The sequence below is a fragment of the Anguilla anguilla genome, chromosome 12 (assembly GCF_013347855.1).
Source record: "Anguilla anguilla isolate fAngAng1 chromosome 12, fAngAng1.pri, whole genome shotgun sequence".
Taxonomy (NCBI): Eukaryota; Metazoa; Chordata; class Actinopteri; order Anguilliformes; family Anguillidae; genus Anguilla; species Anguilla anguilla.
Genome location: NC_049212.1, coordinates 13,116,215 through 13,139,676, shown reverse-complemented (window position 1 = coordinate 13,139,676; position 23,462 = coordinate 13,116,215). Strand labels below are relative to the sequence as shown.

General features: G+C 41.5%; 3 protein-coding genes across 4 annotated transcripts; 2 read left to right on the top strand and 1 right to left on the bottom strand.

Annotated features, from left to right (window-relative positions):
* Positions 1-543: 543 nt before the first annotated feature.
* On the top strand, positions 544-7,075 carry vps26b (VPS26, retromer complex component B). The gene is made up of 6 exons (XM_035385195.1): positions 544-1,015; positions 2,101-2,257; positions 2,541-2,705; positions 2,963-3,138; positions 3,627-3,769; positions 4,096-7,075. Exons 1-6 carry the CDS (start codon positions 793-795, stop codon positions 4,228-4,230), a joined length of 999 nt encoding a protein of 332 aa, XP_035241086.1. The 5' UTR covers positions 544-792; the 3' UTR covers positions 4,231-7,075.
* A 382-nt stretch (positions 7,076-7,457) lies between these two features.
* Positions 7,458-12,336, bottom strand: thyn1 (thymocyte nuclear protein 1). Of its 2 annotated transcripts, none has more exons than XM_035385197.1 (8): positions 12,259-12,336; positions 11,826-11,871; positions 11,271-11,458; positions 11,114-11,182; positions 10,592-10,684; positions 10,080-10,175; positions 8,808-8,958; positions 7,458-8,130 (listed from the first exon to the last, which is right to left on the bottom strand). In XM_035385197.1, the coding sequence occupies exons 2-8, from the start codon at positions 11,866-11,868 to the stop codon at positions 8,084-8,086; spliced, it is 687 nt and encodes a 228-aa protein (XP_035241088.1). In that variant the 5' UTR covers positions 11,869-11,871; positions 12,259-12,336; the 3' UTR covers positions 7,458-8,083. The 2 variants fall into 2 exon arrangements, with proteins under 2 accessions (XP_035241088.1, XP_035241089.1); XM_035385198.1 differs by lacking the exon at positions 12,259-12,336 and adding an exon at positions 12,120-12,258 and having other exon boundaries at positions 8,084-8,130.
* Positions 12,337-12,394: 58 nt separating this feature from the next.
* Positions 12,395-20,537, top strand: acad8 (acyl-CoA dehydrogenase family, member 8). Its single transcript, XM_035385194.1, has 11 exons — positions 12,395-12,544; positions 13,723-13,823; positions 15,815-15,984; positions 16,253-16,362; positions 16,936-17,012; positions 17,149-17,286; positions 17,630-17,765; positions 17,999-18,096; positions 18,495-18,647; positions 19,238-19,340; positions 19,681-20,537. The coding sequence occupies exons 1-11, from the start codon at positions 12,430-12,432 to the stop codon at positions 19,734-19,736; spliced, it is 1,257 nt and encodes a 418-aa protein (XP_035241085.1). The 5' UTR covers positions 12,395-12,429; the 3' UTR covers positions 19,737-20,537.
* The last annotated feature ends 2,925 nt before the right edge of the window (positions 20,538-23,462 follow it).

The following is a 23,462-nucleotide window of genomic DNA, read 5'->3' as shown; positions in this document are numbered from 1 at the left end:
GGCAAACTATGCTGGATTCTTGCCTTGAAAATATTATAAAATAAACATGTCAGTACATGTCAATTGTGGCTGATCTTTCAATAACCAACTATAATGTATTTCAGCGCCGACGCGTTGTCCAGTTGCTATTCGCCTTATACTTTTATTTTGAAACAACATTGCTTCAAATTCCGGAAGATGGCCAGCACATAAAAAATCCAAAATTGCAGAAGTGTTTTATTCAGCAAAAAATATTACTTTCACTGGATGTGTAATAAAAATGTGTTTTATTCAGAATACGAATCCTTTTGAATCGAATATGTTCAGCAGTAAAATAATATTTTACTACTAGCTAACTAGTTCATATTTGGTTCTCAGTAGTCTGGTCGTAATATTGTGCTATTTTTTTTCTTGCAGCTGCCAGTTGAAAAGCTGTATTCGAGTGTTTAGAAGAATTTGCTTTGGTTTCATATGCAGATATTACATTACATTTCTTTTTGGATATAAAAAAAAAATCCTGAAAAAACGTCCTATACTCGCAGAGCATACTCCCAACAACCACCGCGCGCATGCGCACGGCGAGGATAAGCTACGGAATCAATACTGTACTTTGAACGTTAACAAGCTCATCCTGCAGTCGGAAACATAAAGGAACGCATTTCATCTTTCGAGCAAGGGAGGTTTGATCTGAAACTCCTGCCTCTCAGAATTTACAGTGAATTTACAAACAAATGCGTGACTAAGCATAGCGAGCTTGCTAGCTACAGCTAGCTGAGTAGGAAGACCTAAATTCTGGTCAGTTCGCTAGCAGTGATGAGCTTCTTTAGTTTTGGTCAGAGTGCGGAAATTGATGTGGTTCTGAATGATGCTGAAACGCGGAAGAAAGTGGAACACAAGACAGAGGATGGGAAAAAGGACAAATATTTTCTGTTCTATGATGGTGAGACGGTGTCCGGAAAAGTCAATGTAACACTGAAGAGTCCGGGGAAAAGACTTGAGCATCAAGGCATCAAGGTCGAATTCATTGGACAGATCGGTGAGTACAAGTGGCCATTATAGCCACGAAAGACAGGCCCATTTTCAGCGTGGAAATCGCTAACGTGAGTGCTAGCCATACAACCGTACCAAGTGTGTGTTACTTATGTTACCGATGAGAACTTAAAAATCCGGTTTATATAGTACATCTCTGGGAAGCTGACTAATTTACAATTTCAGCAGTCATCCAGCTGTGGTCCGACCACAGGTGGTCCATAAGCTCTAGTGCGGTGATCCGTGGAAATATGCTGCATAACTGATCAGCTATTAGCTGGATGGTTTAAAAATAGACCTGAATTAATGAGCGCTGCGCATATTGGACTCCTTTGGAATATTATGCATTGACAGAATGCAATTTAACATCTTCCAAAAATTAACTAGCCAAGCACAATATTCTATATAATAACGTTGCCTAGTAAATAGGAAATAACGTAGGCGAACTGTTTCTATGGGTAATCTCCAGAAGCTACCTACATCCTCCTCAGTGGGTGTTGCTGTCATTAATCCGTTATACATTTAATGGAGCAGGTCTCTCTCTTTCTTTCTCTCACTCACTCACTCACTTGGTCACTGTGACACATAATCTAGCAGTGTGTGAAATTCTACAAGAGGAGTACTTCTGTTGATAGAGGTGGAAAACATTCTGTCAGACATTGTTCCGCAATCTCCCATAAATGCTTGAACTGGTGACTGAGAAGGCCACAGCATACGTTCTGGTGCATTTATTACCTTCTGAGGGAACGAATGCACCAAAACCTTACCAGGAAAAAACCCTTTACCATTGGAACCAAGCACTCAAAAATGCATTGCCAGGTTTTAATTAGAGGTGTCAGGCAAACCAATTGTGAGCGGCTAGTTTAATCAATGGTGCATAAACACAAAGTGGAGTGATATTACATTAGTTAACAGTAAGTAACTTTGCATTGGTGTTTCCGTTTTGTTTTGTCACACACACACACACACACACACACACACTCACACAAAGAATGCACACACGCAAGCACACGCACACACGCGATACCACACCATTTTCATACAATAAAATGCCTATATCAACACAGAAATGTTGTTTTCCTATGTCTGCAGAACTGTACTATGACAGAGGGAACCACCACGAGTTTGTGTCCCTGGTGAAGGACCTGGCCCGGCCCGGTGAACTCACGCAGTCGCAGACGTTTGACTTTGAGTTCACGCACGTGGAAAAACCCTACGAGTCTTACACAGGGCAGAATGTCAAACTGCGGTAAGCACAGCGACCCCTCGGAGATTGAAATCTTCAATACGGAAATAAACTGTAGTTGGATGTGTATTCGTAGCACTTTTTGTTTATCTGCATGTGTCATTATACTGTAAGAAAGCAAAAATTGGTAGCAGTAAAAAAAAAAAAATTTAAACAATTGGGTTAAACTTTCTGAAGCAAGAAATTAAAGTCTTACAATTGAAAATGGAGCCATATACAAACTTGTTATTATTATTATTATTGTTATATAGGCTACATTCACTCACTACAGTCACTTTATCTGCAGGTATTTTTTACGGGCAACAATCAGCAGGAGGATGAATGACATCAGCAAAGAGACGGACATTGTTGTGCACACGCTCAGTACATACCCTGAGCTCAACTCCTCCATTAAGATGGAAGTGGGGATCGAAGACTGTCTTCACATCGAGTTTGAATACAACAAATCCAAGTGAGTTTCAAGCAGACACTGGATTAAGGCGTGCAAGATGAAAAATGCAAGTTAAAAGCTAGAGATTTTAATCTAGGAATACAGTTTGGATGCTCGTTAATATTTTCCTTGCACTTTAAAAATCCCCAGTCCTTGTTATTATGTTAATGTATTCACGGTGCTTCCTGTCTAGCTATGAATAAACTAACAACAGAACACCCTTTCGCCCTCCTAACAAAGCCTTTTGTCTTTCAAAACTTTCCGGGGAAAAATTGCAGGTATCACCTGAAGGACGTCATAGTTGGGAAGATCTACTTCCTGTTGGTGCGGATTAAGATAAAGCACATGGAGATCGGCATCATCAAGCGGGAAACGACAGGCACGGGTCCCAACGTTTACCACGAAAACGACACCATTGCCAAATACGAGATTATGGATGGAGCGCCAGTGAGAGGTAACTGGGAGTGCTATTAACCAATTTATTTTAAAAAGTCTGTATCCAGAATCTGTATCTAAAGCCTGTATCCAGTCAACAGCTGTCCTTAACTTTGACTCATGAGAAAACACGAGAGATATTTTCATGGAAAAAGTAGGCACTTACATTTCATTGTAATTCAGAGTTGAGTACAAATGCACAAAACAGTATTTATTTGCACACAAAAATTGGAAACAACTGTAGAGCACATCAGCAAGATTTGGCGATTTTCCTTTAGCAATGTCTATATAAACCACTTTGTATAAGCCCCAGTTTGATGGATACACGTTATGTGCGAATCTTCTTCAGTTTCACAAGTTAGTCTAAAAGTCTCAAATCAGTTAGCACTGGAGCAGCACAGCACTCAATACTGGGTCACATTAGAACAAGGTCAATGGAAGCCAGGCCCCCTAAGTCTATGCAGACCAGGAGAGAGCTGGCCGTCTACTCTGATCTCTCATTATTAGGAGAATCGATCCCAATCCGGCTGTTCCTGGCGGGTTACGAGATGACCCCGACCATGAGGGACATCAATAAGAAGTTCTCAGTGCGCTACTACCTCAACCTGGTGCTGATCGACGAGGAGGAGAGACGCTACTTCAAACAGCAGGTACAGCAGATCAGCCTGTGTGTGCTGTGGGGAAGACCAGTCAGCTTGCAGGCTTTAAGTCAGGCATCTGCTTTACATGTACGCCAGCTGAACCAGGTTTGATTCCCAGGTAGGACACTGCCATTGTACACGTGAGTAAGGTACTTCACCTGCATTGCTTCAGTATATATCCAGCTGTATAAATGAATGCTATGTAAAAATGTTGTGTAAGTCGCTCTGGATAAGAGCGTCTGCTAAATGCCTGTAATGTAATTTAATGTAGAACAGAGAAAGCGTCGTGCATGGTGTTGTGACGGACCGCTGAGCTCTTCCCGTCTCTTTCGCAGGAGATCACGCTATGGCGGAAAGGGGATGTCGTGAGGAAGAGCATGTCCCACCAGGCTAGCATAGCGTCGCAGCGCTTCGAGGGCCAGCCCAGCGCTGAGAAGCCACCGGCCCAGGCCAAAGGGGACAGCAATTAACGCCCTGTCCCCCCACCTTCCCCAACACCCCCGCCCCCCCCCCCCCCCCCCCCCTCCCCTCCAAGAAACAAGAGACTTTATCTGTGTGCTTGTGTGTGTGAGCGTGCATGAGCGTGCACAGATGTGCTCTGGAAGGTCAATGTGAGGGCTCTGTGGCCCCCAGTGTTTTTCCTCTTTTTTAAACATATCTACTACATAAAGGGATAGGCCTGTACAGGAGAGAAGACCACAGGATACTCTGTGAAAGGAGAAACCAAGCAGCATTTCCCGTCTCACTGCCTTTTGTGATTAAATCTGTATAGAAGTGATTGAGCTGCAACATTTCACCCCCCCCACCCCCCCGTGAACCAGCACTGTGTACCTTCGTGTCCAGCAGTGACTACGCCGCCTCTCTCCCTCGTGAAGCAGTGTTTTTAGGGTGCCATCGCTTCATTTCACACAAACGCAACCCTGATCAGAAGGGAAAATGTAAAGACTCTTCAGATTCAGGCTATTCAGGCTTTTAGGCCTCGATATGCAAATGAGGGTAGGATTCAAATTTTTTTGGAGTTTAAAGGGCAGTTTACAGTTCTGTGATGTATGATTGATGTCACCATCGACTATCACATTGATTTCATGGTCGGTTGCAATGACTTTTGGTTTATACAAGAGTGAAGGACGATTTGCGGTTGTCGCTATGACAGTTACGTCAATCGCCAAGCCTTGAAGTGTACTGAACTTTGACACTGCTGCTGGCTCAGATATACATTATACAACGTTCTAGTCTTGTTCAAAACAATTATCTTTAGCACGAAGTGCAAACAGAGATGGTCTTAGCAGACTAGTCACGTGTAAACATTAGCCATAACACACATAGAAATGATCAGTAGCTACAATTAGCAAATCTTCCATTCATTGTGAATGGCTGCGCTATGGATTATGGGCAAAGTACAACAGATGCTGTAAAATGCAGACGTAGCACCACAGGTAGAGTTACGCAGTCATCCATTGCATCTGCTGACGTACTGTATCTTTTATCAATAGGGCCACCATGTGACCCACTGGTTATCCTCCAGGGGTCCCCATAGGCACTCCCACGGCACAGTCAAGTGACTAATTGTGCAGTTGACTTTATAATAAAAACAATGAGCTGATATAATATGGGGAGAGTCAGGAAGTAAAGTGAACATGGATGGTAGTTTAAATGCAATGAAAAGCATGCCTTTCAGCTAGTGGTCCTCACTACTGGTGATAGAGCCGCACGGTCTGGCTTTTGCAGTTACTCAGCACTTGAGTAGCACTGCAGTTGATCAGATAAAGCAGTTAATTACACAAGTAACTCAGGTCACATGGTTTCTTGGGTCTGAATCTGTTCCTGCAGGCTCTGCAGGACCAGGATTGAGTATCACTGCAGTAAAAATAAAAACGCATCCATACAAAACAGGGGTGTCCAATCTTATCTGAAATGGGCTGGTGTGGCTGCAGGTTTTTGTTTTAGCTCAGCACTAAGACACTCTACTTAAAGTCGATTTAAGACCATGATTAGCTCATTCGAAATTATTTATAAATTATCTTTTTTGTGTAAGTTAAATTTTATATTATTTAAATCTGGGCATTTCTCACTGCTTCTAACAAAACCATGCCCCTGTACAACATTTAAAAACAATGCAGCATGTCCACAATTACAGCAGTAAGTTAGCAAACTTATTTAACATGTAAGTGTCACTTGCAAACATCGCTGTCAGTCATCATATGTGCCTAATTTGTGCCAGTTACTTAGAACTTCTTACCTGGAAGGTTATTGAGGTGGTGCAAATGGGATGATTGTTTGAGAATGGGCTTGATCAAGAAGCTATGGTGACCCCTAGCTGGCGGAGGACTGAAGTACAATGTGAGAAAACAAGAGATGACAAATTTGTGGCCCTACTTATCAAACGATCTCTGGTGCAAATAACTCCACTACAGCAATGCATTCTATTGTCGTTTATGATCGACAGCGTTCAGTGTCAACAAGGACAGATGATTGGATGTTGGTGAACATGTAGTGATGTCCATTGGCCAGTCATACATCGCCAAACTATAAACTGCCCATAAAAGGCTGTAGTCCCTGGTGTGAAGAAAATATTCCATTATTGGATGACACATTCATTACATTCCTTTTAGCCTCTTTCAAAATGGTTGTTACAAGAAATGTAACAATTTTCCTCATAAGCTATGTATTTTTTGCACTAATAAATATAACTGTTTGTTGTCCACTTTATAAATATATAGGATCTTTGTTTAACCTAACCACATAGTGTATTGTCCTTAATATCTTGTTAAGCAAGTGTAACCGTTTTGAACATTTGTGTTTAAATCTTACACAGTAACACTTGGTTCATTTGTTCCTCAAACATTTTTGTGTTGTGGTTAAATCAAGTGGAGACTATCCGTTTCTGAGGAAATTTTTATAATGTTGAGTTTCATGTTTTATGAAGCATCACATGGTCTTAATTTTCATGGTTCAAAACAAATTAAAGACTAATAATTCTGCCCCAAAGTGCAGCCTGAAATTTTCACTCGAATGTGTCATTCTAAGGAAGTTTAAAAGGGTTTACTTATTTCATTTACTTTTTGTCCATTACTTTTCTTACTATTACGTCATCAGCTTGGAAACAGAGCTAGATTAGGGATGGAGTAATATTTTCATATTTCTGTTTAGCTGATATAGCAGACACCTACTAAATATGAATCATAGAATGAGATGCTCATTGCACCTTGTGCTTCTGTTCTTTTTCACACTTTGCTTAACTGTGAAACAGTGTTTTAACTGAAGACTCAAAGAAAAGGTATTCTTTCCTTTTTTGAAATTATAAACGAAATTTCACCTTGTAGTCCTCTGCCTTTCCTTACTGCACCTGCAATCCATTTTGATCCCAGACTTTTTTAGTGCTTGTACTCGTGAGTCCATCTCATCACTGAACGTCCTCGCCCGCCTCTACGTTTGGGACAGGGACAGAGACACCACTTCCTCTGAAGCACATGCTGCCAGCCTGCCGCGGCATCCACAGCCGGCACAGACAGCACCCCATTAACAAGACGACCGCTGGACACTGAAGCCAGGCCTGTTCTGCTGACCGACACCCTCCACTCCTGGGCAACACTACGGCTGATTATGTGCCACGCAGATGGGCCACTGGCCAGTCCTGGCACGGTCAGAACTCAACACCAGACAGTGGGGCATCGTAAAGCCTTCAGTACAAGAGAAGTAGTCACTGCTGTAATGAACAAAAATAACAATACTCCAATATTACATATGTATTTTCTTACCTCGGGATTGTCTAAAAAATACATACCACATTATACAGAGGCGTTTAACTGTAAAATCACAGATTCCACTGACTAGCTGTTAGTATTTTCTTAACGTTTCAACACCTAACATTCCGTGTCTACTGTCAAAACTTAAATGTTTCAGTTTGTTGCCTTAATATTTACTAAACAGTGTGACCTATTTAAATACCATGGCAACAGATGTTCCATCCATAGGCATGCCTCTTCTGATCACCAACCGAAACCTACCTACTATCGCCAAGAAGTGCAGGAATGAATACAGAAGCTTATAGTTACTGTAGTTTAATCTGGTTACTATAACGAATCTGGTAAAATTACCTCCACAAAGGTCTGAAATGCAAAATGCTTGTGTTACTATGTACAGATTTACAAAGCCTAGCTATGCAATGCGACAGCACATAAGCTCAGTTTTCTTATGAACGTAAATAAGGCCCACTGGTCTTCATCTGGCATTACCACACCTGGCTGAGATATCAATCCAAACCAGGTGGATCTGAGTGCCAAAGACAGCAGAGTCTTCTGCAGATGTGATGAAAAGGAACATTCAAAGAGGCTCTTTGTCTTCCAGGCTCAGGACAAAATCAAATTCTTCTGAAAGCCAGAAAAGGGAGAAGGAAATGTTCAAAAAGAGGAAGTGTGTTCATCTGCACATCATTACCACATTAGTGTTTGGGGGAGTGTTTTAAGGTCTTTATTTATTTATGTATTTATTTAAATTATTCCTGTCATATTAAAAAAAGTTGGTCCCTCTGAGGTTTCATATCTAAACTACAAAATATATTTTAAGGGAATGTGGATTGTGGATTTTGACTTTAAAAAGAGGAGAAAACACGAGAACAATTACATTTAAATTACGTTTTAAATGCAGGGCATTATTTCAATGAGTACTTTCAACAAAAAAAAAACAAAAAAAGTCCTACAAATTCCTATAAATATTTTTGATAAACCGACTGGGCCGATTCGATCCCTAAGTCTAAATAAATACCATTCATAGTATGTGGTAACACCAGACCTGGGTAAAATATGTATTTGTTTTGGATTAAAATAATTTTCTACGCTTTACTGATCTTGTCTGGTGTATTAGAACCAATGAAATACTCTCAAAAAATGCAAACCCCGCCTCTGGTCATATTGGCAGGCTCAATTACACCAGGCAAGTTCAACAGAGCACAGAAAAGTATTTGAATCCAAAACAAATACCTATTTGACCCAGGTCTGGATAACACATATGTATGCATGCAGTATGTGGTACTGTGCTCACTGCGTACCCCTGGTGAGTGGCTGCACTGAGAGTCGGGCCCTGGTGAACAGGGCCATGTCCTTCAGAGCCCCGCCTTTGGCCTTGTGCTGCAGGTGCACTTTCTTCAGCTCAGACAGCGGAATGAAGCGACGTAGCATCCTCTCAAACTGCACGTCCACCTGCGCGCAAATCCCAGCCAATCAGTCCCACCTTTACCGGCGCATTCCTCATTAAATTAGATTCCTGACAAAATTTCACCCTGTCTTTTGATTAATTTTTAAACATATGAGAAGCTTTTTAACTAGCCGGTGCAATCCCCTAATGGCCATGATGCTGGCGTCCTGAGATTGGCCACCTCAGACTTTCAGTGCTCCTGCAACCAAACTATGAGTTGAAAACTCTGTGTTCCGGCTTTACTAATAGACGATTCAGGACAACTGTGCCGAATACGGAGTTTCGCAGCTTGTCGCGCTGGTCGTGCATTTACCAAGCACCCCCTCCCTGCAGTCTCATCTGCAACTACACCTCCCATGCATGACACACTGGAAAATAGTGTCCATATGGGCATTCATAAAAAATATTATTTCACCACTAAAAATTTGTAGTCCATCATAGCAACAACATAAACCCAACAATAGCCCTAAAATATGCCAATACAGCAGTGAAAACGCTGCTCACTGAATAACAAAATAAACCATACAAAGTTTTCAAAAATTTTACCATGTTATTCTACTGTCAGTATCTGCGACTAAATATGGAATAAATAAACAACCTTACCATTGGTGTAGAAATGTCCCTTTCAAGACTGAATGGTCATATATTGCCTTTGGATTTTACGCACTTGTGGTCAAGGAGTTTTTGATCCAGGACATGGATAGTTTAACCTGTTTTATATATGGGATCTCTCAGTATTTCATTCATTTCAAAAGAGGAAATTCATTTTTGCTTTTTTGCCTAGACAACTGCATTTGTTGCACTTTATTTCTTCTTTCTAAATTATGAATATAAACGAATAAATGAACAAATTTATGAATAAACAAAAGAAATGTCTCGCTTCATTTAAGCCATTTTTCAAGTTTCTGTGATGCTCACATCTGGAGATATAAAGCATTAAATAAGGTACCCCCTAAATGGGCAAGGATTGGGTAGATTTGGTATGTGCACAAAGAGGTTAAGCCCTAGACACTGGATTTGAGATGTATGGGTCTGAAACAGTACAGGGAGGTATTTCAGCTGTTTCGTTTATGGATTCTCTGTTTTGACTCTTTAGTAATACACCGGTTTGTTTTTGAGCCCTTACCATAAACCATTTGGGGTTGTCTTGCTTGCTGGAGGCATCGTAATGAGCATCTTTCTTGTCAAACTGGGTGTGGTCCACGTAGGCCTCCTTCACAATCTAGAAAACACAAGGAAAAAAATTAATGACAAGATGTGCCATTTATAATTACTTTCCTTTACAGAAAGTGCAATACATCCATTATTCCAACCATCTCATTATCTGGACCTCATTTATCATCAAGATAGATAAGAACAGTATACCACGTTTCCTTAAAAAAAAAAAAAAAAAAAAAAAGGGTGTATCATTTCCATGTACATTATGCTCATTATTACTACTGTTTGCTACCAAGATCACAACATTTCCCTCTGCAATTCCATATTCAAATAGGCCTATATTTCACAGGAATTTGAAAACTGCTACAATGAGAGTAATTTTTGGGAATCACTGCATAAGTGTGCAGTAACTTCAAATGTTACTGCACACTCATGGAAAAAAGTTGAGTGGAAACACAGTTGAAACACGTTTATGCTCACCTTCATTAGCCCAGCAATTCCAGGTTCTTTGCAGTTACTGTGATAAAAGAACGCTTGTTGGTCAACCTTCATGTCCCTCATGAAATTTCGAGCCTGCAGAAGAGGAGTAAGTACCATTAGACAATGATGATCTTTCCCTCTGAGGCAAATGGCTCATCCTGTTAAAACACTGGCTTTCAGTGTGACCAGAACTAGACACCATTTCAGACACACCCTACAGATCCCTGGTATCAAATCTGACACTGCCACAGGCACCATGGTAACCAGCCCCATAGCATCACACAGGGAGGAAGGGTTTTGATCAGCAGGGGTTTTTTTGTCTCGCAGTGTGAAAGTGACTCCTTGACTGAGCGTGTCAAGTCGAGAGATGACAAACAAGAAGAGGGAAACCAACATATTAAAAAATATATAACTTAATTTTCCCCCTCTTTCCCTAAACCTATGCAGAAAATACAAAGCAAAAAGACAGACACATGCCATTGATGAACAACTTGCTTGTAGTTTTGAATTAATGGTTCATACCTGGTAGTTTCTAACACCATCCCAGCATCCCGTTTGATTGGGTAGAGCCTTCAGGTCCTCAATTCCAAACTGCAACATCAACAAGTTGGGTTAAACATATTCCTCCAAAAAACTACAAAATGGCAAAAAAAATGTAGGCTACTTCCTTCTGTTTTACCTTCACATCAATTCCATTTTCAAACCGGCTCTCTGGTTCAGACTTCATCAGCCAGAAACTATGGAGAATTTTATCAACTGGTGCATCTGCCTTATTCTTCACAGAACCCTTTGCATTTGATGTCTTCCTCTTCGGATTGACAGCCTCCTCTGTGATATCATCTGCACATGATTCACCATGTTCTGCAGCTGAAACAAATTAATGTGCATTTAGCAAATGAGTTCATCTTTCTCAATGAGCAGGGATGTCAACATAAGGTGTCAAGCCTTCTTAGTAATAATTTTGGCATAAGTGACTGCTAAGTATGGTCAGGTGAACAGAAGGAATGATAAAATTGTTTATTCTGACTTCACATTGCTGCACATCAATCCAAACCACCAGTCTTAACTGAGCGCAGCAGAGATATGAAAACTCAAAACATAAATTCAGACATCAGAAAAGGAGATTGATACAGCAGGCCTTCTTTAATCCATTGGACGGTGACTGCTTTCATGTTTAATTTAAAGTGCTTTGCAAATGAAAGCTCGTCAATTACAATTTAAGGTGGAAACTTACTTGGCTTCACAGGTCTACCTCGGGCCCTCTTCTTGGGTGGCATGTTCTGTTGGAAAGAAGAATTATGTTTTTGTTATCGAAGACCCTAATAAGGGCCTTCTAGAGAGAAAGCAGTCTTTCCAACCATCTAGCTACCTCGTTAGAGCATTGCCACATGGCATGGTGTTATGTATCAACTATGCAATGAATCGACATATCCTCATAACACCCAGGCTATATAATCGATATATGCGACACAGCGCATATCCTGATCATGACGCCAATAGCTAGCTAACTTATGTCTGGCATACTCACAGTTAACTTTAAGTCTGTCAAAATCTGCTTGCTAATCTCGGGCTTCGGCTTTGGCTTTTAATGCACAAGCAAAGCAGCTAAACTGTCTTTTGCTGCCACTTATAAATCGCAGCAACACGTACAGACGCCATATTCTTACCCGCGCTTGAAATTGTACCTTCACTCATCCACTCACGTGTCCAAGCCAGAGCGCACATAGGAACTGGTCCAGGCAGCGAAGGTGACGTAAATAGCGTCACGAGACTACATTACCCGAGATGTCACGGTGTATTTGGCTGTAGCAAGTGAGCTAGCTTTGCCCTCTGGTATCATGGCGTTAGCAGGAAACATAGCGAAAGTAACTAGGTTGGGGTCGTATATTGGGAGAAGTCGTCGTTTAATATTTAACAGAATACAAAGGCGAGGGATTGCAGCTTGTATCGATCGTAAGTTGAAAGGCTTTAAATGAATTTAGCTAACGTTACCAAGCTAGCACTGAGTTTTATGCGGGAGCCGGCGATAGTGAATGAATCGTACTTCTTGAATAATGAGCAAGTTACCTAGATTTTAGGCCCGATGAGACTGTCAACTTGGAAGACTACTAGCTGTAATAATCGGAATAGCTGGTTATATGCTGTTTTCCTGGTAGCTAAGTTAGCTACGTGAAATGTAACTACGATGACAAGCTGTGATATGTAGCAGACGCGTTCGTGGCATTGACTGCACTGTGTTATTGGCGATAGGCAGCTAGCTAACTTGGGTTTCTGTAGTTAGCTACCGAGTTAAGTTACTAATACCAGCGTGAAAGTTTAGGGATGAGTGAATGATTTAATAGCCTAAGTGTCCACCGTTTAACATTAAGCAATTCGCAGTAACAATTAAGACAGTAAGCTAGATAATGAATGTCCTGGAACGGTCAACTTTGTTAGCCAGCTACGTTTGGTGCCTGTTTTTTTGTCTGAGTATGTGTTGCAATCCGTAAACGTCTCGCCTGTTTCTCCAGCTTGACAGTGAGTTGTTCATTTGCTGCATTCATTGTGCAGAAATATTGAAATGAGCAGAATTTTTCCGACCAGCTGGCAACGTTAGCTATGTTGGCTGATTTTTCTTGTTAAGTATGACAGGAGGTCTAGTTCAGTGGGTGACCTCAAAGTACGTTCAACGAGCTTGTTTGAACTTCAGCTCCCGTCAGGTCTCTGCGAATCGTTTCTTTACAATTGGAGGTGTGCTCTTTTGCTGGATTCCGATTGGTTCAGCCGATTTTTGTGAAGAACGTGTGTTCCTTACACTGTTCTGTGAGCATAAACCTGGTTCTTTAGCTTTGAAACACTTCTGATGTTCGCATACTAACTCCTGTACATGATGTGCTTTTACAGAACCGTGCGCATACGGATAGATGTACTGTAATTGTTTGGATATCATTTTAATTGCTAGTCCAATAGCTACAGTCACTCCTACATCATTGGTGTCATTCTTCTTCCATTCATCTCAATATAATCCATCTGTATTGGTCAAATGTAAAGAATATTGTTGCTACTCTCTGAAAGACACCTAAATTCAACTTGCATTTGTTAAAGCGGACTGTGATACCAACTGAACAGTGCTCTTATCTTTTCCCTCACAGCTTCTGTCGGACTCTCAGATGAACAGAAAGAATTCCAAAAGGTGGCCTTTGATTTTGCAGCCAATGAAATGGCACCACACATGGCAGAGTGGGACCAAAAAGTAAGCCGTGTGTTGTGACTGTCAGTAATGACATCACATGCAGTCTCTGTGTCACACCCTTTTTCTGAAGGTATTTTTTAGAATTGTGGGTGACAGGCTAAGCACTGTATGACAGTGTGTGTCAGGCATTATTTAAAAGGTTAAATACTCAATGTGTGCGGTGCTATCAAATCTGTCTGCTATACATTTTAACCCAACAGTCAAGACCACAGCTAGACCTTCACCATTGAGATAGGGTTACTTATCATACAAAACAAAAACATTTGAGGGTACAATATCGTTAATATACAGTGTAAACAAGACTAATCCTAAAATGGCATGTCATGACACTTAATGATTTGGATTGTATACTACCTAAAACCACACACTGTGATCTATCCAATTTGTAGTTTATAAACCACATGAGAGCTGTGGTGTCGAGACCAATTTATGGGAGTTTGTGTAAAAGAATGGGATGATCAACCATATTAAAGCCTTAGACAAATCTACAAAAAGAGCTGTGCAGAATTGATGATTGTCCAAAGCTGATACAATATCATTCATGACTAAGGAGGTAGCGGTGATTGTTCTATGTACAGACCTAAAACCAGACTGTTACATAGGATTGAATGGCTAGCCAGGAAGATCTTAAGCTGTGCATTTATCTGTGAGTATACAATTATTCGCAAAGCAAAGTAATTTAGAAATAGGACAGTAATTATTTAAATCACCTGAATCTGTCACTTTATGTAAAGGGAGTGCATGATCAGGCTTCCTGTTGCGGGGATTACACTGGTGGTAATAGTCAGATTATATACTGTATTTACAGAATGCATTCTGAAGTTAATGGGGGTGACATAGGTCAGGAGGTAAGAGCGGTTGTCTGGCAGTCGGAGGGTTGCTGGTTCGATCCCCGCCCTGGGCGTGCTGAAGTGTCCCTGAGCAAGACACCTAACCCCTAACTGCTCTGGTGAATGAGAGGCATCAATTTTAAAGCGCTTTGGATAAAAGTGCTATATAAATGCAGTCCATTTACCATTTAACGGTGCAGCAAGTTGAAGGAAAAATGTATCTAGTCCATCAACTCAAGCTGAATTGTATGAGTTACTAGATGTAAGTGCAGCTTAAACTTCAGATGAGGTAAAAAGATGAAATAATAAAACTGGGGATATTACGCCCTTCTATATAAGAAGCTGCTGATGTAAGTAAAGGGGTGACAGATGGGATGTTTTTTTGCCTGCAGTGATAAATTGTTTATTAAAGGCAGCCCCTATCTCTGGCCTGCTAATAATTAAGTGATTTCCATAATTAATCTGTACAGGAAGGGCATAATTATGATAATTATTACAAGACTTTACTAATTTCCTGAATTTAGATGCATTTCTGCCAGAACTGGTAAGTGAATTACAATAATATTTAGTTTTTGCATTTCTAACAGCGGTAATGCATTTAGAAATGTTCCTTAACTGCCTAAAAGTACACCAGTTGGAGGGGGACCCATTTACTGTAAGTGAAGTAGGCAAAAACCCTTCATAGATTTAAAAACACTGGGATTATTCAAGGGATTTTTATTAGGATTGTGTTGTGAAATTAGGTAGTGAAGGTAGTCTGAATTTTTATGTAAATTGCTAATGCGCCTAGCAACATCAACATAGCATGCAACATCACCATGCATAATGTTCCCTTCACAATCTTAAAACACATTGAAGGGAGGGAGCTTTTCTTAACCTCCACCACTGTATAGTACAGCAACCACAGCACATCAGCCGAGTTGGAGATAGAGTGGATTATTAAACCCATTAACCTGGGGAAAGATCTCCGCTATATTAAGAGAACCAAGCTGTAACTTTTACTGGGGCATCAGCAAATTCCTTGTCCGTTGCAATGAGTGCTGTGTACTTGGTATCCTATACACAAAACGTATACAGTAAGGACAGGACATTTGGTTCACCTCATGCATTTAGCGGTGCTGGGGGATGCACTTATTAAAAAGCGAAACGTTTATCGCCCAGGAAATGTTCCCGGTGGAGACCATGCGGAAGGCCGCCCAGCTGGGGTTCGGGGGGATCTACGTGCAGCCGGACGTGGGCGGCTCCGGCCTGTCCCGACTCGACACGTCCGTCATCTTCGAGGCCTTGTCCACCGGCTGCGTCAGCACAACCGCCTACATCAGCATTCACAAGTAAGGGACGGGTGATGCTTCAGAACCCTCAGACCGTCGGTCTTTTAATACTTGTGTTGCACATTCCTCTTTTACTGTTCAGAAATTAATTTGCATTTGGTGTTCAGTGACAGGCTGCATTACTTACAGGGACATTGATTACATCGCTCCTTAAGCGTTTCTCCTCATATTGGAACGGCCAGTTAGTTTGCTTTGTTCTTTATTCAGCAAGTCAGTCTTCTGTTTTGCCGTTAGCTTTGTCCTGATCTTGTTGCGGGTATCGCCGCAGCATGTGTGCCTGGATGATTGACACATTTGGCAACCCCGAGCAGAGGGAGAAGTACTGCCCTGAGCTCTGCTCCATGGATAAGTTTGCCTCCTACTGTCTGACTGAGCCCGGTGAGTCAGTCAGTCATTTCTGGAATCAGAAAACGATTGGTTCTGATTGTTGAAGGAGGTGGAGTTAGCCAGAGTATCACTGACCACATAAATTATGCATTTGTAGAGAAGCTGATACAATTTTAATTTCCACCACTAGATGGAATCTCATATTTTGCAAGCTTGGAAATTTAATCTGATATTGTCATGGTTATAGAATCATTAACTCTTTTAACTAATTACAGCGATTTTTGCTGAATTGATTAAATATTTTGCCACCTGGCTTAAACTAGTAATGTAAATGGAACAATTTATGACATCCAACATAGACTGTATGTCTCTTAAATACAGGTGTAAAATCACATAGGGCAGCTCGCATTCCAAACAGACTATTGGAATTGCAAATAATGTGTAAGACTGTTTAAATTAGCTCATCAATGAAGAGGAAGCATATAGGTTACTTAGATATTCGGTTGAATTAAAAGATTGTATGGCCTCAGATTGAATTGTCTTAAGGAGTGGAATCTTGCTGTATCCTAAGTAGTGGTCTTGTTTAAGTTTTTGCTATATCCATATTGCCTCTTGTGTTTTCAGGCAGTGGCAGCGACGCAGCTTCATTAATGACTACTGCACGGCTAGAGGGTGACCATTATGTTCTGAATGGTTCCAAGGTACTTGATCGATGGATATTGAACACATTTCTTCTGCACATTTCTGCTACAGGCGATGGAAACTTACACTTAGAAGTGTGGTCTTGCGTGCTGTGACATGGATCTAGACTCTCAGGCCCATTTTTCTCCGCACCAGGCTTTCATCAGCGGGGGAGGGGACACAGACGTGTACGTGATCATGTGTCGGACTGGCGGAAAGGGTGCCAAGGGGATATCCTGCCTGGTGGTGGAGAAGGGCACATCGGGGCTAAGCTTTGGCAAGAAGGAAAAGAAGGTAACCTGATTAGGAAGTGGGGGTTTGGTTCATTTCCCATGCACTCAAACCTAATGGGCTAATTGGAAGAGGTTGGTTTCCTGTTCACACTACTGCCACCAGCCTTCCCTGCTCATTCAGACACTTGTGAATCCTTTCAGAAACTTAGACTTTTGTAGGTAATCCCTCATTGGTTGTGTGTTAAATTTGGGGGTTAAATGATTTTAAATGCATATAAAGCTGTCCGTAATCAAGATTTCAATATGATGTCAATGTAATAGAATAGAAAGACGCTCTCACCATGTTATAATAATATCCACCAGGTGGCAGTGTTGGGTCTGAGAATTTGTTCTTGTTGGACCAGGTAGGTTGGAACTCGCAGCCGACTCGTGCCGTCATATTGGAGGACTGCGCAGTGCCTGTGACCAATCGCTTGGGCAAGGAGGGCCAGGGGTTCAATATCGCCATGAAGGGCCTGAACGGGGGCCGGATCAATATTGGTGAGTTTCTGGGGTCCCAAAGACGCCAGCATCACCAAGCTTTTGAGTGCCAAACCTACGGCAGGGTTAATGACCCCTAGACTGATAGAGCTGGAGCCAGACTGAGAGGTGACTGTCCAAACGGAGGAGCCCCAAAGAAGGGAGAGAGAGTTGCTTTCGATAATCTGAAGGTAAAGCTGAAACGTGCTTGAGAAAACATGCTTCAGTGTAACGATCTGCCACTATTGTCCCAGCTTCCTGTTCCCTCGGGGCGGCCCATGCCTCCGTCCAGCTGGCGAGAGACCACCTGACGGTGCGCAAGCAGTTCGGGGAGGCGCTGTCCAATAATCAGGTGAGAAGCGCCCCCACCCCCTACCGGGGGAGCATTACTCAGAACGTTCAGCCGCTCATTGCGCCACGTTTTAGCATTTTTACACAAAGGCACCGTCCTTCTCCGTGCAGCTATACAAGTTTTTAAATCATGGATGGAAATGGCATTCTTTGAGCACAGTTTGAACTGGTCCAGGTTTCACCACAAATAGTTTAGTGAACCTGAGTGGAACCTGCCTGTTGCTGGTACATTTACCAGCTTATTGTAATGGCTGAAATTGCAGTACATTAGGAGTGCTGTTTGCGCCTCTTTATTGTATGGTGATTGGACTGACGGTCATTAATGGTCCTATCGTTACGAGGAGAATAAGTGCGCGGTCGAGTTTGGCGTTGACCGCACGGTTTGCTCTGGCTCTTCAGTTCCTCCAGTTCAAGCTGGCGGAGATGGCCACCAGGCTGGTGGCGTCGCGGCTGCTGGTGCGGCAGGCGGCGGTGGCCCTGCAGGAGGGCCGGCCGGACGCCGTCTCCCTCTGCTCCATGGCCAAGCTGTTTGCCACCGATGAGTGCTTCCAGGTAGGAGAGCTTTAACCTGCACTGAGGGGTCAACGGTCAGAGGTCGTATCTCCAGGGCTCCTTCTTTGACAGTCCTTGTGAAATATTTTCATGAGGGAAAGTCATATAAAGGTCATGGGAAGTGGTAAAATATTCTACTGTCCTTAATTTTCCAGTTACTGTAAAATATAGCGGTCTTGTAATTTTGAGAGAAAAGTACCTCTGGCTTTTACAGACAAGACTAGGCAAGCCTAGTTCATCCGGACTCTGGATACAGACTGTGGGGAACATTATCTGAAACTGGAACCTTTGACCCATTACTTTGTGTCCATAAATAGTACTGGACTTTTCCTGTAGGTTCCAGAAGATACTTCCTCTTTATTTAAAGACAAAATTATATCCCTTATTAATATTTTTTCATCAATAACAAAAAAGGTCTACGAATCCTAGGTATGGTGAGTGACATACCTTGCCATACCTAATTGAGATCTTTGGCTATTGATAGCCAGCTAAGCTAGCTTCACTATTGTGATTGCTGAATGTTTGTGCTCTCCAGTTGTTGGTTTGCATCAGTGTCTCTGCTTCATTGATGCCTCCTTATTACTCTCCAGATCTGTAACCAGGCGCTGCAGATGCACGGGGGCTATGGCTATCTCAAAGACTACGCTGTGCAGCAGTTTGTGCGGGACTGCAGAGTGCATCAGATACTGGAAGGTAAAGCCTGGACATCTAGAATTAGTGCATTAAATCATAGTCATTTAGCATATCATATTTAGCTTATTATAGTTACATGTATCTATTCAGCGTATTAAAATGGAGCTCTTCAAAATTGTTCATCCTATTCAGCAAAACAATTTTGGTGTACTCAGCATATAACATTGGCATTAAATAAAGTGATAAGGCTTTGGTTATGAAGAACGGTTTTAAAACAGGGTCTGGGTTGAGGGAGTAATAGATAATTGCAATAGATTTTAACTTCATACATGCAGAACCTGAAGGACTTACTTTAACAAGCGTTGTGAAATTCATACTGATTTTCTACCCTGTTTTTTAGGCACTAATGAAGTAATGCGTATGATCATCGCCAGGAGTCTATTGACAGACTCATAAGCTTTGTTCCCTGAGGTCAATGCAGTACCTCACCTTGGGTGGACAGGGAAACGACTTGATCTTCAGCTGCCTGGTTGGACATTTTTGCTGATACCACTTTGTGTGGTAGTTATCCTGTGTCTGTGTAGCTGAGCGGCTGATTCTCCCAGACATCTTCAGCCTTCTGGGAATTTACTGTAGAGAACATGAAAAATGTTTCTGTTGGTTCTTATGCATAAATAGGTCAATCACTACACCCATTGAAACATCAGCACTTAAAAAGTTATACATACGCATACAAACATAGAAATATTATTTTTATATTATGAAACTGGGGAAACATTGGACGAGAAAAAGAAATATTCATTGAAGTTGTCATTTCTATACAGCAACGGCTTAGCCTCTCATTTTTCATCTTGTAGAAACTGGAAGTATTTTTTCAAGTTCATACAATTAACGATAGCTTATTCGGTCCATAGGCTTAAACCTGAGCACAATAAATCAGTACTAATGAAAGGAAAAGAAAAATGAAAATGATTGTCCTGAGAAAGTGTTGTGTGTGGTATTTATTAATATTGTTTGTGGTACAGGGCAAGATGTAATTGCCCCAAAACCAGTCAAGCATGTAAAGCAAGACACGCGAATAGTGTGAACAGTCTCATTTCAGTACAGGTGCACGCAGCACCTCTTGTGAAGGCCACCAGGGATGCTATCTAAGCAGGCTTTTATGGAGGATGTGAGAATGGCTGGTGTGGTCTGGAACTGCTTTGGGGAAATCAAACTTCATTTCAGTTGTTTTTGCAATAAAATACAGTAAATCTCTGGCTGCTGCAAATCATCTCTGACTCTGAACTGTCTAAAGAAATTTACCCTTCATTTTTGAACATTTTTGCCATTTTTCCGTGTACTCCTCGATGGAACTTTTTTGTGTTTCTGATGTAAACAAATTATTTTCCACTGCCTTGAGATGACTTCCTTGTTGAACTAATATTACCTCAAATACTAGTTACAGAAACAGATATTTTGTTCTCCATCTAACTGACTGACTTAGAAATGCGCTGAATACTTTGAAATAGCCTTTCAAGGTGGAGTGCACTGAAGTTAGTATTTGAAAAGAGCAGCCCAAAGAGAAACCAGTCCTTAAGTTTGTCAGCTAACAATAAACGGTACTGACTAATATAAGATTATTTCTAAGGCAGACATCGGCAGTTTATTGGTGTATATGAAAGGAGAACTTTAGCTCACTTTAGCTCACATTGGTCCTCAACAGGACCAATCAGATCCCTTATGCTTCTCTCCACACAAAAAAGGCCACTGGAAGGACAGTGCCCTTGCCTGTGGAATAGCTATTGCAAAGAGCTGTTGAGGTGTCTAAGATACTGCTCAATGAAGGGATTCTGAGCCTATTGTGCAGACACAAATGGAAAAGGTATTTTGTTCTTCAAAGTGAAGTATTACATTTTAGAGCACAAATATTGGTCTTATCGGGTGCAGTGTGACGTATCGCACATTCTCAGCCTTTCGTGCATGCGGTCCATGAGAGCGTCCTCCTTTTTCTCACACACAGCATGAGAATACACTAAGGAGGAGGAAAGGATTTAGATTTCCCCCTTTTCACGTATAACCATGGCAACCTGCTCTTGTGCGGTGCTCAGCTGTGCAGGCCAAGTAACCATGGCAACAAGGCCTCACCATCACAAAGTCGTTTTGTCATTTTGACTGAGATTTTCTCCCCCCCCCCCCCCCTTTTTGGAAGGAGGGAGGAAGCTTATTGGGGGAGAAAGAAAATGTGAACTAAGCGGGTAGTACTTTACAAATCAAATGTAATTTTATATTTTCTTATTTTTAGGAGGGGAAGGGATAATATCCACAACCCTGATGGAAATCATGTTGCCTTTACTGTAAGTTAATAAATTGGCATTTGGCAGTATCCATGTGTGGGTGATTGTGACATTTATTAATCTACATTCCTTTCTTGTCAAGTTTGGATAGTGTAATTCTGAGTTTCTCAGTTCAGGTGCTTTCCCAATGAGGATAAAACATGGGGACCTTCAGCCTCTCCCATACATATACAGTATGTTTGGTCTTGCTGATTTACATCTAAATGAGGCATTTCAAACTGCCCCTCCCCTTCGTCTTTTTTTTCTGTTCTGTCTGTGTATTGTGAGTGATGATGTCATTGTTGGCAGCAACCCCCCCCCCCCCCCCCTTGGTCCCTTGCACATTTGTTCAGTTCTGTGCTTCTTGCCTAGTCCCTTTATCTCCCAACATGTGGCAAAAAAATGTCTTCTAAATGCCAAAGAGAATGGTAGGCATACAAAACAAGTGAACAGATAACACCAGTATGTTATCCACAACCAAAGTAATTCTGACAAAAAACATCATATAAAGTGTATTTAATGCATGTATTTAATAATTTATACATGATTATGCAAACCTATGCATGATTATACCAGCATAAGTAAACAGTTCAACCTCTATGTCTGACCAGCCGCTGTGCCTTGGCTGAAATACACAACACCAATGTTCATGTTGTGGTGTAGACCCAACATAAAAATTCTATTTCACAATGTGTTACTAGTAAAATCAAAATGGAGGAGCCTTAGGCTGCTTGACAAATGGGCTGAAGCCACAAACCCCACAGAAAGAAGCCAAGAAACCTGTATGCGGTGCAACAAGAATAACCTTCTGTTTACACAGCTCTCGGCGCGACACAGACTGCACCGGCTGCTTTCCAAGCAGATGGACCGCAAGCGATCTACGGCTATAGCTGCTTGTACACCGTGTGCTTAATCTGTTGAACACCATTGTGCATCTCCGTTTCTACAGAATGAGCTGTTCTTTATCAAGAGTTTTCTGCCATGTCACATAGGTTAGCACGTTACACAATCAAAATTGATTGCTGTTCATGTCATTTTGACACTGCAAGCAATTTTAATAAAGCTGAGCAATGTTGAAAAGCAATTTGAAAAATCTATTATTTTTCACATAAAGTTAAAGAAATTGCGATTAAGTGATTTGTGGGGGAAACAACAATCGTATCCACAGTGGTGAATGTCGACTTTTTAAGTTAAAGACAGCATAAAATAAATTGGATGGGAAAAGACACCTCTAGAACATCCTAACAAGATTTGTCATTGCTAATCCTAGTCTAATCTTTGCCATTGACTTTAGACTTGAATATAGGACTATTCTGTCGCACTATATCATTCCCAAATTTAGACAGCCAGTGCACTCCATGAACTTTCACACGCTATTTAAGATGACATTCCGTGTAGTGGAATTTAGTCATTTTAACATTATTTTACAAGAAACCCATACCACCCATCCGACATATAGCCTAATCCGTTTTGCGGCTTCTACAAGTTATATTTGCACGACCCAATTCATTTTGCATAGCGCATCTCAATGAGATTAATTTTGCTTTTCAGAGCAAATGCCGATGGAATTCGAAATGCAACCCACTGAGATCAGAACGTCCTGTTTTCTCCTTCGTTAATAGCCTACGTCAGTGCATCTCTATCTGGTACACATTCATGCAAACCGGTTTAGTAGAAATAACAGTTTGATGATTGGCAGCTACAAAACTCATATGCGGCCGCAGGACGATGGTCTGTCGCACTGCACGAGTCCATCAGTCTCCGAAAGGCAGAGAACTTGACCTCAAAGCGAAGCTCACACGTCTTCGGCTCGGGCTCATGAATATTCAGTGCGCTGGGTTCTGGTTGTTGAACGGAGGCGGGGGAG

Coding starts and splice junctions, on each gene's coding strand:
- vps26b (XM_035385195.1), top strand. CDS start 793: ATGAGCTTCTTTAGTTTTGGTCAGAGTGCGGAAATTGATGTGGTTCTG. Junction 1,016..2,100: donor CGAATTCATTGGACAGATCG/GTGAGTACAAGT, acceptor CTATGTCTGCAG/AACTGTACTATGACAGAGGG. Junction 2,258..2,540: donor GGGCAGAATGTCAAACTGCG/GTAAGCACAGCG, acceptor CTTTATCTGCAG/GTATTTTTTACGGGCAACAA.
- thyn1 (XM_035385197.1), bottom strand. CDS start 11,868: ATGCCACCCAAGAAGAGGGCCCGAGGTAGACCTGTGAAGCCAA. Junction 11,183..11,270: donor AAAATGGAATTGATGTGAAG/GTAAAACAGAAG, acceptor TTGATGTTGCAG/TTTGGAATTGAGGACCTGAA. Junction 8,959..10,079: donor ACAACCCCAAATGGTTTATG/GTAAGGGCTCAA, acceptor ATTTGCGCGCAG/GTGGACGTGCAGTTTGAGAG.
- acad8 (XM_035385194.1), top strand. CDS start 12,430: ATGGCGTTAGCAGGAAACATAGCGAAAGTAACTAGGTTGGGGTCGTAT. Junction 17,013..17,148: donor ATGTTCTGAATGGTTCCAAG/GTACTTGATCGA, acceptor TCTCCGCACCAG/GCTTTCATCAGCGGGGGAGG. Junction 18,648..19,237: donor CCACCGATGAGTGCTTCCAG/GTAGGAGAGCTT, acceptor ATTACTCTCCAG/ATCTGTAACCAGGCGCTGCA.